This window comes from Caretta caretta, chromosome 10 (genome assembly GCF_965140235.1).
Source record: "Caretta caretta isolate rCarCar2 chromosome 10, rCarCar1.hap1, whole genome shotgun sequence".
Taxonomy (NCBI): Eukaryota; Metazoa; Chordata; order Testudines; family Cheloniidae; genus Caretta; species Caretta caretta.
In genome coordinates this window covers 3,936,870-3,955,597 of record NC_134215.1, presented here as the reverse complement: position 1 = coordinate 3,955,597, position 18,728 = coordinate 3,936,870, and the positions used below count along the sequence as shown (strand labels likewise).

The window sequence follows — 18,728 nt, the reverse complement described above, 5'->3', positions numbered from 1 at the left end:
CCTTTGGAGTTTATTCCTTTCAGGTAAACATTTTCGAAAGCATTTTCAAAAGGTGCCTAAACGGCAGTTCCCTGAGTCCCAGGTCAGTGCCCCTGCCCCATAGTAGGAAGTCAAGCAGAGATTTAGCCTTGCCACTCCTGGAGTCATGTGCTTTGAAAATGCTAAAGTGAGTAAAACACTTGTGCTCTTGCAAACTCCCTGAGGGCTCGTCTACCCTGCCCCCGGGGAGAGCGGGGGTGAGAACAGCGCTGCCCACCAAAGTGCTGCCATGTAACTTCCCCACGTGGATGCTGCAGGTGCAAACGAAAAGGTTCCTAGTTGGTGTTAACATCGTCCTCTTGAAACACAACCACATTCACATGAACTAGGAACCTTTTCGTTAGCGCCCCAGCATCCGCACGGGGGAGTTACGGTGCAGCGCTTCAGTGCACACAGCTGTTCACAACTTCCCAGACCGAACTGCGGGGCAGTGTAGACGTAGCCTCAGGGTACGTCTACACCGCAACTGTGGCGGTCAGTCTGACGGACATACCGAGCTAGCTTTGAACTAGCTACCTTGAATAATGAGAGCAGTGAAGCCATAACGGTATGGGGTGTAGGACCCTGGGTATGTGTTCAAGCAGCTAACTCATGCTGCTGTCGCTTCACTGCTATTCATCCTGGAGCTAGGTAAATCAAAGCTCCCTCGAGTACGTCTACACGCAGACACACCTCTGATTGCAGCGTAGACAGACCCTAAGTGAGCTGAGACTCAGCAGGAGCCGGGGAAGGGAATTCTGAAAACAAGAGCCATATTCAGAGCGCTGAAGATTAAGGAACAAGAACTTACATGTAACTTAAATTAAATAAATTATCAAATATTCCATCTTCTAACGTAGAAATCATGTTGTGGCTTATATCTCTGTAACACAGGGAAAATGGGAAAGAAAAGTTTAATAAGCATTCATAATTATAAAAATAATTTTCTGCCATTCTTACAGGGTGAAAATCCAACCCTGAGCTTCGGATAGCTGGGGCCCCGGCTCTAGGACTTTTCATTTCAAAGGGCACGCTACATACAAAGGTACAGTCATTAATGGCCAAGTACTAAGTCCTCCCTTCAACCCACCTTCTCTTTCTGGTTCTAGGAGCCAACAGAGCCTCAGGAGTGAAGAAGTCAGTCAACCAGATGTTAAAAGGTGTTGGCCCTTATGGGCCCTAGGCAGCACATCTGTTAAGGGGACGTGGCCTCTTTAAGGCTGAGTTTTTGGGAGAGGCAGTCTATAGCTGGAGCACAGGTCTCAGTCAGGTCATGTGACTTCAGCAGGGGAACCAGACCTGCTATAAAAGAGGCAACCAGCTGCCAGTAGGAGAGAGCTCGGAGTTGGGGTATGGTTGTTGGAGGCAGGGGCGGGGGAGGCTCTGCTTCCCGTGTACGGTAGCTGTGCAAGGGGCTTTGGAGGGAGTGCGGGGAGAGGCCTGAGGCAGGGCTGCCCACACAGGCTCTGAAGCAGCCCACAGGAAATAGGGATGCAGATGGGTGAAATTGGAAGCAATGCACTAGTGAGAACCTTGGGGCTGGAGCCTGAGGGAAAGGGAGTGACAAGGGCCCCCTCCCCTCCCAACACACACACACTCCCACACCCTTTGCTGGTCCTGAGACAAGGGTGCAGGGCTGCTAGCCGCAGTTCCTAAGAGGAGAGCTGTGTGAGCCTTGCACCAAGGGCTGAAGGACTCGCTGAGCCTGTGATGGGGCTAAAGTGCTACTGAGTCCAGAGGGGGCTGTGAGCCAGGGCTTGTTTTGGCTCTTTCTGTTGGACTTTTATTTATCCCAGGAAGGGGGAGGCCTTTAGCTTTTCAGTGGAGCACTAGGAGGGCCTGTGGAGGATCCCTGGGCAAGAGGGGAAACCGAGGCACAGAGCATCAGTTGATGGGACAAGGCAAGCTGACCATCTTGTCCTAGGCCTTTCTTTGGTCCAATGAGACCTCTCTGTTTCCTTATCGTGGGTCTATTTCTTGTTATTTTTCTATGCGGACTTTGTGCAGCTGAAAGGAGCTGGCTTGGCATCCTAGAGACTGAAGCCTGTCTTCACCCAAAGACCAGGTTCGGCACAGGCCTCACCAGCTCATCTCAGCTATGCTCTGGGAGGAACTCCACTTCTAGGAGCAAAAGGGGAGCTCCTATTCCATGGGCTGCTCCACCCTGGTCTTTCTCCTGGGGCTGCCAAATTGGCTTTTTTGGACCTACCTCCTAGCAGGGACTGGACTGAGAGACACCAGCGCTTTCTCTTTTGCCAGTGAAAAGCCACCAGCTCATAACAACTCTGTTACTTTTGACCTAAGCAGCATTCAAATCAGGGAGCTCGCTAACAAGCCACAGTTGTCTCCCTCACCACGCGGTCTTCGTGACATCAGTGGATAGGACAACTTGGAAGAAGAAGGCAGCTGGACTTTTCAGAACAGTCTAAGGGCACTAGGTGTCCAAGACCAAGAAATTCAGCGGGATTTGGGCACCAGGTTCTAAAACGCTTTACCAACATGCTGAGATACCACTATCCCCAGGGCTAGTCCTTTATTATGTCCCCATTTACAATACTTGACCATTCTACCATTGATGAGCCTGGTCATTGGGTTGAATCAAATTGTATCCGAACTCTTGAATGCCAGGAGAGTTCATCAGTAATTCACTAGATCATAAGTTAAATGCACTGTGCAAATATTCTGTACTGGACAAATTAGGCTTGCATCAAACAGCAAAAAAGGGGCTTTTGATGCATCTGAGCCCTGGGCATAGGGGATATAGGGCCAGGAAGATCACAGCAAGTGTTATGGAACAAGGGTAGCTTGCCAGACACCAAAAGGGATTTTTACATAATTGCTCAAATATGCCTTAAATTTGCCATAAGACTACAAAGAGGTAACATGTACTCACAGTTCTTCCAGGGAAGTCAGATGTTCAAAAGCCTGAACATCTAAAATGGTGATCTTGTTATTGGAAAGATCCCTAGAGAAAGAGAACAGTGCAATGCAGCTTATTATCATGCAAATTCATTGTGTCTGTCTTCCACCATCAAGGCTTAGAAAAGACAGTCTCCAAACTCCATCCAGATTCCAGACAGAAAGTAAGTTCTTGGTGTATTAAAACGGAACAATCCTCCCAGCCAAAAATAACACCTTTCCCAGCTATAAAGCATCCGCTGCTCCAAGCTTTGCATTATGTGTCGATATGAATTAGGCCTATCACTACACAGAAAAATACCCCCATAACATTTTTAAAGTAAAATAATTACAGGCATGACAAATTTATTACTAATTCTGAGGCACCAGTTTGAAACCCAAGTCTAAAATATGCCTCATAAAGAAATTACTTTAAGGAATAATTTTGACAAAGTAGTTATTGAGTTAGACATAGAATTTTCTGTGGAACCTTCATGTAGTGGTGCCGGTGCCAAAGAACGGATAACTAATGACAGGAGTGATGCATTCAACTTCAGTACAAACGTCTTTTTTCTTTTTTAATGACTGCAGAACTTAGAAGAGGAGAAATAAGAAAATATTTTTTGTTAAAGTAAATTCAGGGGCCGTATTGAACTCTATATAAAGGAACACTGGGGAAATAACCATTTTAAACCCTTTCCTGTCTTACTAATAACCTGCACCTTATTCAAACTGGAACTGTTTCCACCCTCCCATTCACTTTACACTATTTATACTGTTCAATTTATGTCCTTTGTTTCACTGTCCTACCTAAGTGACATTTAAAAGTAAATAAACTAGTCAGTTTCCATTTCAGTTCCTGATGAGTCTCATTTCTTACACCCTCACCCAGTGCTGCTAGGGAACTGCACCAGCAAGAAAAAGGTTAAGCAAAAAAAAGAAGAGAATCTTTGCAATTACGCTCTAAAAAATTAGCAAAAAACCCCTTACTCTCTCCTGCCATCTATCTCCACCCCCTGACAATTTACTATTTATATTAGGTTTTGCAACACAGGACAAAACCTAAATTGGGAGCCTAAAATACTTGACTGTGGCCCTTTAATATACTAATATAATACCAATAACATAGATAGCTGTCTAACAGTAAATACAATGGTTCTCCTAACTGTTTGAATGCTGAACCAGCTACACCAGCAGGTTGAAAAGGGGATTGGAATAGGCACAATGGGCTGATCCTTTCAGGTGTCATGCACTTCCCTGACAGGTCTAGGCAGTTCTCCTAAGTTCTCCTCAGTTCCAGAGGTGACAGATAAAGAATAAAAATCAGAGCCTCTTTTTTTGTATGCTGAATTCTTTCCTAGAGTATTCCTTGCAATTTCCCTTTGCTGCCTCATCTCCGATTTCATTCGGCAAGGTCTAATCCTCGGGATGGATCATTCACCTGACACCTAAATTCGGTCTATATTTTTTTAACCAAACACACAAGGTAAATCACAATCCAAAATTCAACAATCCTCTCAAATAGCTATTACCAGCAGGAGAGTGAGTTTGTGTGTGGGGGGGGTGGAGGGTAAGAAAACCTGGATTTGTGCTGGAAATGGCCCAACTTGATGATCACTTTAGATAAGCTATTACCAGCAGGACAGTGGGGTGGGAGGAGGTATTGTTTCATGATCTCTGTGTGTATATAAAGTCTGCTGCGGTTTCCACGGTATGCATCCGATGAAGTGAGCTGTAGCTCACGAAAGCTCATGCTCAAATAAATTGGTTAGTCTCTAAGGTGCCACAAGTACTCCTTTTCTTTTTGCGAATACAGACTAACACGGCTGTTACTCTGAAACCTGTCAAATAGCAGACAGACAACTGTTCTGGAACCACAGGAATGTGGGGTTGTTGGGAGATTAGTGACGGGAATGCCTAACAGGGAAGGGGCATTTATTTGGGGAGTTACAGTATCTTTACCTGGACTTTCTCTGGGGGATTTTTCCTCCAAGCTAACAGCACGTTTAGAAGAAATTTCCAGCAGCCCTCTGAAGGGAACATGAGTGCTGCAAAATGACAATTAAGAAAAGCACAAAGGCAGAAGCCAACAGAGATGTTTGTCAAATCAATATGCATTTCCTTTGCTCAGCCTAGCCAGATAATAGCAGAAAATGAAGCATCCTTTGCTAAACTTTCACAAAGATGCATGAGCTGCACTCTGTGTAGGAGGTGTTTAACTTCCAGACATCAGAGTTACTTCCAAAACCATTTACGACTCCTACTCACAAGGCAAAAAAGATGAGAGTTTTGGAATTGGATCCCAGCTGCTCCAGTCAAGACAGGTTTAAGCCCTTCCCCATGGAGATGCTGTCTCATTTCTCTAGTTTATTTTCTTGGGTCTCTGCTTTGCACCTCTATCCCCACACGACCTATAATTATTGCACCACAATCTGATTCATTGAGGACAGGTAGAGATAGTTACAAGGGGGCTTTTGCATCGCTTGGGAATAAATTTAGTCTATACTTTCAAAAAAGTTTTACAAAACCTGATCGAAAAAGATAGCTTCATGAAGTTGAAAAAAATGAAAATAAGACTTTTGGGTGGATTTAAACCTTCTCCCTTCAGTGCTGGAGGCCTTGTACTGCCAATCTCAAATGTTCAAAAACTGCGAGTCAGGCCCCTGCAAAAATTGAAAGATTGATTTAAATATGATGCCATTTAAAAATATATATTTTTGGTTTCATTTGCCTCCTGGCTTTTGAGTCTTTAGGGGTCAAGTGTTCTTGCTTTTCTCCATAACTAAGAGAGCTGAAAACGTTTAAAATGAAAGCAGAGGTTCTCACATAATCACATGACTCCAGAGTCTGGAGCTTTAAGAAAAAACATCTAACAACATGATACGTGCAATAAAACACAGACTTTGACAACCCAGACCCAGCTGTGTTGTGCTGCTGTGGCAGAGAAAATGTGGAACTGACTATAAACAAAATGATGCTAAGATGAGCACAGCTCACCCATTCACTGAACTTGCCATTATGCAGGGAGGGTGAAATTCATCCTTGTGCAGCCAGCCAGCCCTATGGGCTAAGTGGGACTTAAGCGGCATATAGGCCTTGTGACGATCCCTCTGAACTGAAATTAATGTTACCAATAAAATTTGGGGTAACTCTTTTTTTTTGCATTCTGTGACCAGCTTCAATAATGAGTAAAATACCACCACCACCAAAAAATCAACCAATTCAACAACCGCAAAACAAAACAAAAAACCAGCATCAGTGGTGGAAAGTGACTTACATTTTTGAAACCCTTTTGCTTGTAGGACCCTAAAGCGCCCCTCCCCTCCCCGACCCCTTGTAACACAGGGATGGATGATATTTTTTAAATACAGGATTGTTATCTTGACCGTGTTCCTTAAACATGCTTTCAAAATACATTCCTCTCCTGGGCCCCTAGCACTCAAATGGTTAAATGTCTTCAGCTTCTCCTGAAACCACGTGAGGCTGGTTAGCTAGAGATTGGCCGCCTGCCACTTCAGTCACTTTCACCAGAATAGTCCTAGACTATTTAGTTGATTTCCCTTTGGCCTCTAGCCAAAACCGTTGCTAGTATTGGATATCCCTCTGACCCCCACCTATCTACTTGCTGCTACTGGACCCCAGGTAACCTACAGGAGAAAACAGCCAAGCTCTAAAGGATTTCTGTGCATAAACACTACATACCTTCAGTGAAAGGATGGGCTTGACGGCAAGCCAAGTCTTTAGCAAGCACCGTGTACCTTCTATGAGGGGTGCACACACAGTGGGTAATTAATTTCCTTGCAATAACAAGGAGACAGCTAGAGTACTTCTTTTTCAGTTCTCTCCTTTGAGATGTCTGGAAATGTCCCGTTTATGCTGTCAGACAGGACCTCAGGCACAGGGCAGAGGGAGATCGTGTTTCAGCCCTGACAGCTCCCACACGTTGTTCCCCAAAACTACAAACTGACATGTTGCCGTACAGTCGCGCCTTCAGAGTCAATGACTGGCCATTCAGAGGGCTGCCTGGGCCGCATCATGCAGAGAGGCAATGGCCTTGCCCGGCCTTGTCAGATTTGTGGATAACGTCATTGTCAAGGTGGGGGTTGCAGGTGGCATATGATACTTGCTGACATTCCTGTTCTCCCCTAATGTACCTGACAGATTTAGCTGGCTTCCTCTCTACTGTGCCCCAAACCTTACTATACTCCTGGCTTCCCCTCCATTATCCCCCACACCCTAGTGTCAGCTCAGGGCTCCTTTGGTGTTCCTCACACACAGTTCATTGCTTCAGGCTCTTTCAGGCCTCTGACAGGCCCCTGAGGGGAAGTGATTCACTCTGGGAAAGCAACGTGGCTCCTGCCCATCCATCTTCCAATGCTATTTCAGTGCTGAGGCCCTCCACCTCCTCTGTGAACGTTAATTAACGGAGCCCCTACAGACACCTCCCCTCCCTCAGGTAGTTGAGTATCATTCTCCTTGTTTGTCAAAGAGTAAACCTAGAGCACACAGTGATTCCGTGGCCAGCCCAAGGAATACAGCCGAAGAGCCCTGGCTCCCCAGGATTATTAAGATTCACTCTTGCCCTGGACCAAGACTGGAAATGATGATTCCTCCTGGCCTGCCCCATGAAAGGGCAGGGAGTCCAAAGAAGCTTCTCTCCACAGTCCATTGGGCACCTGGGCCAGTTCCAGACAAACTGCCCAGCATAAGCAACCATGCACAGCGTAACGCTGTGCTGGATTACAGCTCTGCCACCTCATAGTCCTTGATTATACCTCTCACATTGCAGCACGGGCAACAGATCCAAGCATGTCCAAGCATCTTTGACTCCAGAACCCCAGGCTTTTACCACCTGAGTTAAAAGATAGCTGCTTTAGCGAGCTCTGCCAGTAAGGCTTTTATCCTCCCTGTAGTCCTACCACTAGAGGGCATCACAATCCACGTACAAGCCAAAACATTATTCCCTCACGGGCTGCTGGTCATCCCATGGCTTCTCTGAGCCAACAATAGATTAAAATAATCTCCCTGACTTTAAGCAGCACCAGATCTCTTCTGTGCAAGGCCTGTGACAGCAGCGAGGTTCCTGGTGAAGGTGATAATGGGTGAGAGAAGAATGGAGAGATTACCCGCAGCCCCACCTGCACAAGGAGGTCACTCTCTGCCAGCTGCACTTCCGAAGGACTGATTGTCTTTTCCCACTGTTTCCTCTGCAACATGTATGGAAAATAATCTGATGCCTTACCGGCATGGGAAGGGCTGCTTCTTAACCAAACAAGGTTACAGCATAAAAAGAAACTTCCCAGGAAAGAAACTACCGACCAATAAAACCCCACACTAAGGCTGCAGGACGGGACCAAAACGCAGCAGTCCGGTGCCACAAACGGCCATGGCTACATTTTCCCATCTCCTTGCCAGGACCGAGGAAATTCGGAACAAGTTCAAAGCCAAGCTAAAGCCAGCAAGAGAACAAGGCTCCTCAGTGAGATTTAACCAGCATGCAGGCTGTCACGTGCCCTAATTAAAAAAAAAAAGAGTATTAGCTCAATTGTCTCCGGGGTGACAGGAGGGCTCAGGGGTTGAACAGCCTCAGTTTCCCTGTCTGTGAAATGGGGATCATGATACTGCCTGGGGAGGCTGTGCAGATCAATGCCTTTGTCTTTGTGGAATGCTCTGTGAGCCTTGGTTGGAAGGCACAGTAAAAGAGCAGGTTTCAGAGTAGCAGCCGAGTTAGTCTGTATTCACAAAAAGAAAAGGAGGACTTGGGGCACCTTAGAGACTAACCAATTTGTTTGAGCATAAGCTTTCGTGAGCTACAGCTCACTTCATCGGAATGAAAAAGGAATGCATCTGATGAAGTGAGCTGTAGCTCACGAAAGCTCATGCTCAAATAAATTGGTTAGTCTCTAAGGTGCCACAAGTCCTCCTTTTCTTTTTAGTAAAAGAGCAGTTATTACTATGAAGGAATAAAAACTGAGCTGGAAATACTACACCACAAGAGATCTCTTCACAACTCCCCAAATGACCAGGAAGCTCAGAGATGCTTCAGTCAATAAACATATGTAGTTAAGCAAATTTTATCAAAATTGCCAAAAGCCCACTGGAGTTGGATTCAAACGGGACAAAGATGTAGAGAGGAAAGATGGTCTGGTGGTTAGGACATTAGCCTGGAACTTGGGAGAACTGTCTTTGGTTCCCTGCTCTACCACAGGCTCCCTGTGTGACCATGGGAAGTCACTCAGTCTTTCCGTGCCTCGGTTTCCCACTTGTACAATGGGGATTACTGCTCAGGCAGACGGTGAGTATCAAAACATTAATGATTGTAAGGTGCTAATACTCCAGGGATGGGGACCAGTTACACACTTAAGAGAGATAGTTGGTCCCTTTATCTGAACCCCACCTTTGCTATCTGCTGCCCCTTGAGCAGACCAAGAAGGAAACCAGCAGCAGCAGCATCTGGTGCCTGGTGGCTGCTTTGTTCATTCATAAAGTTTAGACAGGAGGAGGGTTTGCAGCGGTCAAACTGTTCAATTTACATTGGCCAACTAATGCTCTGCAGGGCTGGGGCAGCCATTGTGTTTATTCCTGCAGCATTCTGGGGGAAAGACTTTTTCAATGTGTTTTTTTTTCCTCTTCCCTAGTCCAAAGAACACATAATGTTAAACAGAGTATAGCCTGCTCCTCACTGCCAAGACTGATGTCATACTCCCATTATGTCATTCGTGGGCCCATCCCGCCTTCCTTTCATGAAGCAGAAGAGGAGGGAAGAGAGGGGCAGGAAAAAAAAGAAAAAAGAGCTATGCTGGATCACTCCTTTCTCAGCCCTTTTGGTGCATGGAGTCCAGCCAGAACAGTAATGGGAAAAGCATCCACAGCCACAGAGAACTGTCTGCACAGATAGAGGCTTGTGTGCAGGCTGACGGAGGGCTACAGTGATTCATTAATAAAGGAGCTTCGAGTTTATAAGCTACAAAAATAAAAGCCACTGGGCCAGGGAAGAAAACAAACCCCAAGAGAAAGTGGGGGAAAGGAGTTTCTCTGCCCTTCTGAAGCAGGATGGAGCACACAACTCTGAGCAGGGGACAGGGTCTGGAGAGACTCAAAAGCAGAAGCAGCCACGGTCATGCCTTGTTTGTTTCATTAAAAGAACCACCAGCAAGTCAGGACTCTGAGAGTCCATTAAAGCCCCGTCAGTATTAGGGGAAAGTGAGGGAAATTCATCCTTGCGTGGCTGCTGCTAAGAGTTCCTCAGTGCCAGCGTGGGGTTGAACTCCGAGCCGCCAGGGGCGCATGAGCTTGTAAACTTAAAGAAGGGAAAAGGCTATCAGATCTTCCCAGGCAGGACACGGCTGGTCCCTGCAGGACACACTAGGGTTTTGGGGTAAGAGGAGCATATCCCTGGCTAAGTGCCAGTTCAAGGGACCAAGTAGGTGCACCCAGATTCAACAGCTGAGCTCTCTGTCCTTCAGGAGGGACTAGGGTTTCCTTAAAAAGAAAAGGCAGACTTGTGGCACCTTAGAGACTAACCAATTTATTTGAGCATGAGCTTTCGTGAGCTACAGCTCACTTCATCAGATGCATACCGTGGAAACTGCAGAAGACATTATATACACAGAGACCATGAAACAATACCTCCTCCCACCCCACGCTCCTGCTGGTAATAGCTTATCTAAAGTGATCATCAAGTTGGGCCATTTCCAGCACAAATCCAGGTTTTCTCACCCTCCGCCCCACCACACACAAACTCACTCTCCTGCTGGTAATAGCCCATCCAAAGTGACCACTCTCTTTAAAATGTGTATGATAATCAAGGTGGGCCATTTCCAGCACAAATCCAGGTTTTCTCACCCCCCCACCCCCCTCCAAAAAGTCTCTGTGTATATAATGTCTTCTGCAGTTTCCACAGTATGCATCCGATGAAGTGAGCTGTAGCTCACGAAAGCTTATGCTCAAATAAATTGGTTAGTCTCTAAGGTGCCCCAAGTCCTCCTTTTCTTTTTGCAAATACAGACTAACACGGCTGTTACTCTGAAACCTAGGGTTTCCTTGGAGACCTGGAGGGTAGGGCGTGCCTCACTCTCCACGACTGCATCCCCTTCCCAGAAAGTCTCCCCTCCTTTCATGTAATTCCCAAATGAACAATTGAAGATGCATTTCCTAATGTCCCCACAATGGGGCTCCCACTCCTCCTGCCCTGTGTTCTTGAGGAACACCCCCTGCCCCAGACACATACACACTGCCCCACTCCCAGCCCCCACGTTACATGCACACAAGCAAAAAAACCCCATTGCATGCCTCAGCCCAAAGAAACACATCTCATCTCAGCAAGGCCTGGGCGGGACAGCCCATGTGAGTGAGATCACAACTCCAGAGTAAACAGAGCCTCGAAAATCACAGAGAGAGGAAAGGGTGTTTACACACACACACCCCAACACGGGTGGGAAAGGCATGATTAAGAAACAGTGTGGTGAGGTGCTTGTACTAACTGTAGCTCATTCACAGGGTGCAAATAAGTCCAGGTCCTGCTGTGAATCGGGGGAACCACATTGAAGTTAAACTGGAAACTGTGCAGGTGTATCTGACAGGAGAGTTGGGCCCCAGGATGTCTGCATTTCCTCCCTTTTGAGTGTTTAAAATTGTAACCTTAACGTTCCATTCACGGAAGGTTTATTTAAAATGTAACTTCCCTACTTAATAGAGGGGAGGGAGGAGAATCAACCAGCAACTTCTGCTTATTCCCCCAAGTTGCTTCTTCAGAACCCCGAGGGCACGCAGCACCTTGCAAGACTCAGCTCTCCTTAACAAAGTCTCACAGAGTGGTAAACTGAGGCACTGACAAGTTAAGTGATTTGTTCAAGGCGCTGCAGCACATCACTGACAGAGGGGAATAGAACTTCGGGGTCCTGACTCCCTGTCCTCTGCTCTTATCATCAGCTCACACTCCCTCCCAAAAGTGAGATTGCACAATTGTGGGATACACAATAATGGAGCGCCCCCCCAGGGGACAAGTTGCATGGGAGGAGGGGAGCAGGAGAACAGAAATGCAAAACTGTCTGAAATGCCCCCTTTTAAAATACAGACACACAGAGCAGCTGACCAAGTAGGACTGCTATCTAAGGGTGTCTATACAGCAGGCATGCTGCAGTAGGTGTTAACATGGCAAATGCAGTAGATGGGAAGAAAATGCAGGCCAGTGCCCCACTGTAGAAAGCGTGTGTCCTGGTGCTGCCTCACTTTCATAATAGCCTTCCCAGAAAATAGAGCTTCTGGAGGGAAAAAAAACCTAGGTGTTTTTTGCACACTTGAGCCAGGAAAATGTGTTTTTTAGCTGACTTGATTCTTTTTTGGCTTGCGCCTCTCCTAAGTTGCAGAAAGGAAGCAACGGGGCTTGTGTGCAGCAGGGTGGTTCCAGATTTATGCCGCAAAGGCTTTGAAATTTTAAAAAATGCATCTCGTTACAAGTCCGGAGCTGGGCCCTGGGGAAGTGACATTTATGGACTCATGCTATAGATAGGAATGTCCCAGCTTCCAGTTTGGAAACGAATATTCTCTCCACAGTGCTGCTGCATGGCGGTCTCTCGGCATCGTAGCAAGCTTGGGGGATAGGGGTAGGACATGGCGCCTTTCTCCACGGGATCGCTGGTTTCAGTCCGACTCAGGTGGGCACTGGCTAAGGCTGGGCTTCCAAAGGAGGTTAATAGATTAAGATGCCCAAATCCCATTTCACTTCAGAGAGCTGAAGCGGAACTTATGCATAGGCCCTGTGCTGGTCCTCTGCACACTTCACCCTTTCTGTCCCAAACTGTTGTATAGGGTTGTTGTGGGCTGCGCATTCCACCCCAGAGGTGGCTGCATTTCAGTACAGGGAAATCCCAGTGATTCCATTACAGGTATCATTTTCTAAAGCATGTTTGGGTCTGTAGGGATTAAATGTACTAGACAGAGCGCCGTGCAGAGACAGGAAAAGAGACATATATTGAGACTTGGGGCTGGACCAGGGCAACTGCTGAGCGTGAGCAAGACCCCTGCCTCCTGGGATCAACAATACTGTGAGACCAGGGCCATCTTCCATCCAAGGCAGCCACTGTACAATGCCAATTTAATTTGAAAAACCAAACAGGTTTGTTCATTTTTATTTCAAAATCCAAGTCACGAATGTTTAGCTCTCAGAAAGGGTGCTGACCAAGAAAATCTATTTTCACAAGTGTTCCCCTACAAACTTTTCCACAACAAAATCGCAGTTCCTAGGCTGAAAATTCAAGGCAAGGACACAGCAATGTTTGCAATGTTGTGTATGCTTTGTACTCAGACAGCACTGCTCACGAAAGGACTGCAAAGAACTTGACGTACACCCCTGCAAGGTAGCTGTTATAACCGTAGGGAACAAAGAATGGGTTTTGGTTGAGGCGCTGCGCTGGGACGCATGAGATCTGGATTCAATTCCCTGCTCCGCCACAGACTCACTGTGTGACCTTGGGCCTGTCGCTGGGCCTCATTTCCCTCTCTGTAAAACCGGGATAATGCTACATTCTTTCTTCCACTCTTTGTCCGTCCTATCTATTTAGACTGTGAGCTCTCTGGAGCAGGGACCATCTATTACTCTCTATTTACACAGCATCTAGTGCAATGGGTGAGCTGGATTTGTAAGGCATGCTAGCAGCCTTCCTGTTACTGAGGCGTGGATCCTTTAAGACCTGGCTGGGAAGGGTCATGTGACTGCCTGTGGGGACTATATAAAGCAACACTCAGCTGAGACTGGAAGAAGCTAGGGTAGAGGTAAGATCTAAGAGGAGGTGTGCTTCTCAGCAGCTGGCTAAGTGGTCGAGGGACAGAGCTTGTGAGTGACTTAGTCATAGGAAGTCAAGGCCTGAGGTGGGGCTGGGGTAAAGGCCTACCTCAAGCAGGGCAGGGAGTAGCCCTGATGGAATAACACTGTGGACAGGTGAGGTTGGAGTAAGGACATTGGGGCTGAAGCCTGGGGTAGAGAGATGGACTGGGCCCTCCAACACCTTCAGTTGCCCCTCCTGGAGAAGGCAATGGACAACCCTAACCAAAGCTGAAGGGTTGGTTGAAGCTTCCCTAGGGAGAGGGCTGCAAAGACACATGCGCTAAGGGGGAAAAGCTGTCAGCAGAACCCTGTACCAAGGGCTGGAGGGTCTTTCTGAGCCTGGGAAGGGTTATTAGGGCCTATTTGTTTTTGGAGCTGTTGTCCCTTTCCTATGCTGGCGAGGGGAGAATTTAAAGATTGGATTAGAGGGTCAAAAACACCTAGAAGCCTGTGACAGAGCATTGAAGGTAGGGAAACTAAGGCAGCAGATGACCTGATTCTGGAAAGGGCAACTAGTTATAGACCCTCTAAGTGCTACTATTATACAACTAATTAATCATTTCCCGGATAGCAAAAGAGAGACACGGAGAAGCAAAGCATCCAAGATCACAGAGCAACGCACAGGCAGGGCTAGGGATGGAAGCCAGCAGTCCTAACTCGCAAGCCTCTGGGCTTGCCACCCCTCGCCCACCCTCACTTTGCAGTGTGACAGGATGTTGGTGTGTGGCCAGGCATGTTCCGATGTGTTCTCCCCAGCGTAAACCTCGGATTTTATTCTTTGAGTATCTGGCAAAGGCAAGCTAGTGGCACTGCTGTAATTCCAGGTGGGATCTGTCTGAAGTCTATCTGAGATTTAAATAGCGGTTATGAACATCACTCTGGCCAGAGAACACTTCTCAGACTTTCCCAAATATGGTTATGAGAGCAATCGGGGATGAAGCCACTCGGACAAAGGGAACGTGTTACCTCATGGAGCGATGTCATTTTTGGCAGGGCTGATTCACTCACTCGTGTGCGAGGGCATCGTTCAATACCTCCTCCTCCCAAATTGGGAGGGGGGGGTGATTTTTCACACCATGCCCTCCCAGGAACTGGAAAGATGCTTTGGGACCTGCAGCGCAGTTCATTTTCCAAGTTATTTTTAGATTATCATTTCGTTCATCTTCTTGTTCCCAACATTTAACAATGAAGCCAAATACAACAGGACACTAATGACTCACTGAGCGCCTCCTACGTCCACGAAGGTCATTGAGAGTTTTGCTGTTGACTTTGGGTCCCAAATTTGGAAATTTCCCTGTTTAAAAATGTATTTTTCACAACTTTTAAGATCATTTCCTAATTGTTCAGCCAATCATGTGACCTGATTGGTCATCCAGACATTCTCAAACAATATGACCCCACTGTTGCTTCTCCAGGGCTTGTTCTCTCTTGGGAGCTCTAACCAGGTGACTCTCATTAGCATGAAACTGAGCGTATGCCTAATTCGTCACATGCATGCAGACACATTCCTGTGACAGGATGAACTCCCAGCCCAACCCCTCCCTGGAAAATCATGTTTTAAAACCCAAACAGACAAGGCCTTATAGTTTGGAAATCCAACCACCCAAATATTTAAAACTGTGTTAACAGTCACAGTTAGAGCTGCATATATACCTTGCACTAGCCATTTAGGAGCTATGCAGGTGGGCTGCTAAGAAAAATGTATCTAAGCTTTCTTTGGTGGAAAGCGAAGCATCCCCAATGCGTGGCCCTCAGACTTAGCAAGGGGAATGTGCAGCCAGGTTGGCTGAAGCAGTAACATCTAGGTTCCAAAAACGAGCAGGGCTCCCGGAGAGAAATAATGTGAAATTTTGTAGTATTTTCCCCAGCACCAGAAGCACTGATACATATAACGAATGAGCGACAGAGACAAGGCTTTTAAGATGCAAGAAGCTTCAGAGAATATTTAAATAATATAAAAAGGACCTCAGTTCACTTAAATGGAAGGAGCTAGCTCCAGAAAATGGAGATAAATCCTGGTAAATCTTCTCAAAGAGAACGCATCAAGTTGGCAAACATTCCCACATGATATGAAGTAAATATTTGCATAGCTTGTTACTGTAGAAACCTCTTAGGACATCCACATTTTGTTTCACCAGGGGAACACTAAGATACTTTAGATATTAACATGCAACAATGAGACCTTTGAACCACGTAATTCTGCTATACCACTGGTTCTGCTATATCATTGATTTGAGTAGCTGGTACGTGCTCATCTGAAATGCAACGGTGGGTTTTTTAGTTTAATAGCAGATTTTTAAATCAATAATGTCCAACTGACTTTGTGGCTGAGCTAAAATGGAAAGGCTGCTAGAAAGGTGTGTGACTGGAAAGTACCCAGGTCATAACCAATCAGAGGGCATCTCTGGCATATAATCTGACACTAACCATACTTAAAAGGGAGGAAAACTGTAGCCCCAAAGCAGCAAGGTTATTCCTTTCAGGGGAGCTCATGAAGGACTGAGAAGTTAATAGTAACCTTAGTTCTCAGCAAACTGATCTGCTAACAACAGGCAAAGTTGGGCATCCCTGGTTCAAATTTTTTGTAAGGAGGATGCAGGGGAAGAATCTACTCAAAATATGGTTACACCTGCACTAGAGACAACAGACCTGATTCTCATTTACACTAAGACCACTCCGTACCACTCTAGCTGTGTCAACAGTCCCGAAGTGGGTGTAAATATAATGTACTCCCACATTAAGACCCCTTTACACCAGAGTGGTCTAAAGTGGCCTGACTATTAATGAGAACCAGACCTAATGTAATCACTTTGTGGCAACTTATTCATGAGCTGTTCTGCAAACCATGGATCACATGGAGAACGTGAGATCTGCTCCAAAATTCCCAAACCACAAGTGCCTGCCACTTGGGATCAAGATGAATCCTCATTATCTGTGCTTATATTAGTGCTTTATGTTCTCTTTACAAGAGTCACAAGAACCTAAGCAGGGCCAACTTTCTGTTCATCAGCGGACAGACATGATATTGGCATAGTAGCCAAATAACTACAACAAATTAGCAACCCCATCTCAAACTACCCCTTTAAAGCTTCCTCGCATGGTTTCCCGTAAAATTTTGTTTAGTTAAGAGCAAATTCCACCAGGCAATCAAATATTGCCGACCCCTAGGGTACTGCTTAAGACAGGTTTCATTGTATTTATTTTAAGCGTGTCTGGCATGCAGACTTTATTGCTGGACCTTTTATCAACGTTATTCTCTTCTGATTTAAAAGGCTCTCCTGTTCAGGTCTCTTGTCAATGCCATGTAGCTTAAAACTTGGACAGTAACCTAAAACTCATGGAGGTAGTGGAAAGGCGAGGGCGGGTAATAGAGATGTCGTGCCATCTATCTTCAGGTCATTGGTTCATTTATGGCCCCAGGCCACTCGTGACCAAGAATAACTTTTGGAACTGTCTTGCCGTCCATTTTGTGCTCGACAAGTGCACAGCTATTTGCAGTTTTGTCCCGCTGAACGTCAGCCCTGCAAATATACAGGGCAGAAGACCTCAGGGCTGTCAGACCGATATTAAATCCATCTAAAAGCAGGATAACATAAACGGGGCACACGCCGAGCAAACAGTGATGTTGAGAATAAACACAGAGCCTGCCCCCAACTGTGTTGACTGAACAAATCCAAAGCCACGCTACAGCAAGAGAAAAGCGACTGCGTGTTCAGGTCACTAGAATAGGCCAAACCATGGGCTGCTGTGAAGTCCAGCTTTTGTTTTCCTTGCAGCCGTAGTGTTATGTCTACTCTTTGTGGTCGAATAAATGACAGACGGGGCCTCCAGATGTTCTAAAACACCCCGACCTTCCCAGTACATTAGCCAGTCGGGCGGATAAGCTAGGAACCCTTTCCCTTTTCCTTGGCAATCTGCTTTCTTCACTAACAAGGAGCAAAGAGGATGATTCATCCACTTTTAAGGCCAGAAGGGACAACTGAGATCATTGAGTCTGTTATCTTATATAACACAGACCATAGGACTTTCATCAATTAATTCCGGCTTCAAAGCCAATAGCTGCAGTTGATCTAGAGCAGGCGTGGCCAACCTGACCCTGAGAAGGAGTCAGAATTTACCAATGTACATTGCCAAAGAGCCACAATAATACGTCAGCAGCTCCCCATTTGCTCCCCACCTCCCAGTCAGCTGTTTCGTGGCGTGCAGGAGGCTCTGGGGGGAGGGGAGGAGCGAAGGCATGGCAGGCTCAGGGGTGGGGGCGGGAAGGGGTGGAATGGGGGCAGGGCCTGTGGCAGAGCCAGGGGTTGGGCAGTGAGCGCCCCCCGGCACATTGGAAAGTTGGCGCCTGTAGCTCCAGCCCTGGAGTCGGGGCCTGTACAAGGAGCCGCACATTAACTTCTGAAGAGCCCCGTGGGGCTCCGGAGCCCCAGGTTGGCCAGCCCTGGTCTAGAGCATAGCTTCTAGAAAAACATCCAGTCTTGACTTAAAGTGACAGTGAATCCACCACAACCCTGGGTTAAGTTGTTCCAATAGTTAATTATCCTCACTGTTAAAAAAACCCTGTGCCTTATTTCTCTAGCTTGAAACTCCAGCCATTAGCTCATGTTATACCTTAGTCTGCTAGATTGAAGAGCCCTCTCTTATCCGATTATTGCTCCTCATGTAGGTTCTTATAGGCTGTGGTCAAGTCACCCCTTAACTTTCTCTTTAATGAGATGGAGCTCCTTGAGCTTATCACTATCAGGCAGGTTTTCTAATCCTTTAATCACTCTCATGGCTCTTCTCTGAACCCTCTCCAATTTATCAACATCCTTCTTAACGTGGGGACACACCAGAACCAGACATAGTGTTCCTGGAGTGGTCACCCCAGTGCCAAATACAGAGATAATATAACCTACTCAGAATCCCCCAGTTTATGGCTCCAAGGATCACACTGGCCCCTTTGGGCACAGCATTGCACTGGGAACTCATGTTCAGCTCATTTTCC

The 18,728-nt window shown here is 46.5% G+C and overlaps 1 protein-coding gene across 2 annotated transcripts in view; it reads right to left on the bottom strand.

Annotated features, from left to right (window-relative positions):
- The window catches only part of PKD1 (polycystin 1, transient receptor potential channel interacting), a 140,689-nt gene that overhangs the window by 81,722 nt on the left and 40,239 nt on the right, over positions 1 to 18,728 (bottom strand). For both annotated transcript variants that reach the window (XM_048866375.2, XM_048866376.2), the window contains exons 2-3: positions 2,912 to 2,983; positions 830 to 901 (exon numbers count right to left, since the gene is read on the bottom strand). In XM_048866375.2, the coding sequence (XP_048722332.2) occupies positions 830 to 901; positions 2,912 to 2,983 (144 nt within the window). The remainder of the gene's footprint in view (positions 1 to 829; positions 902 to 2,911; positions 2,984 to 18,728) is intronic.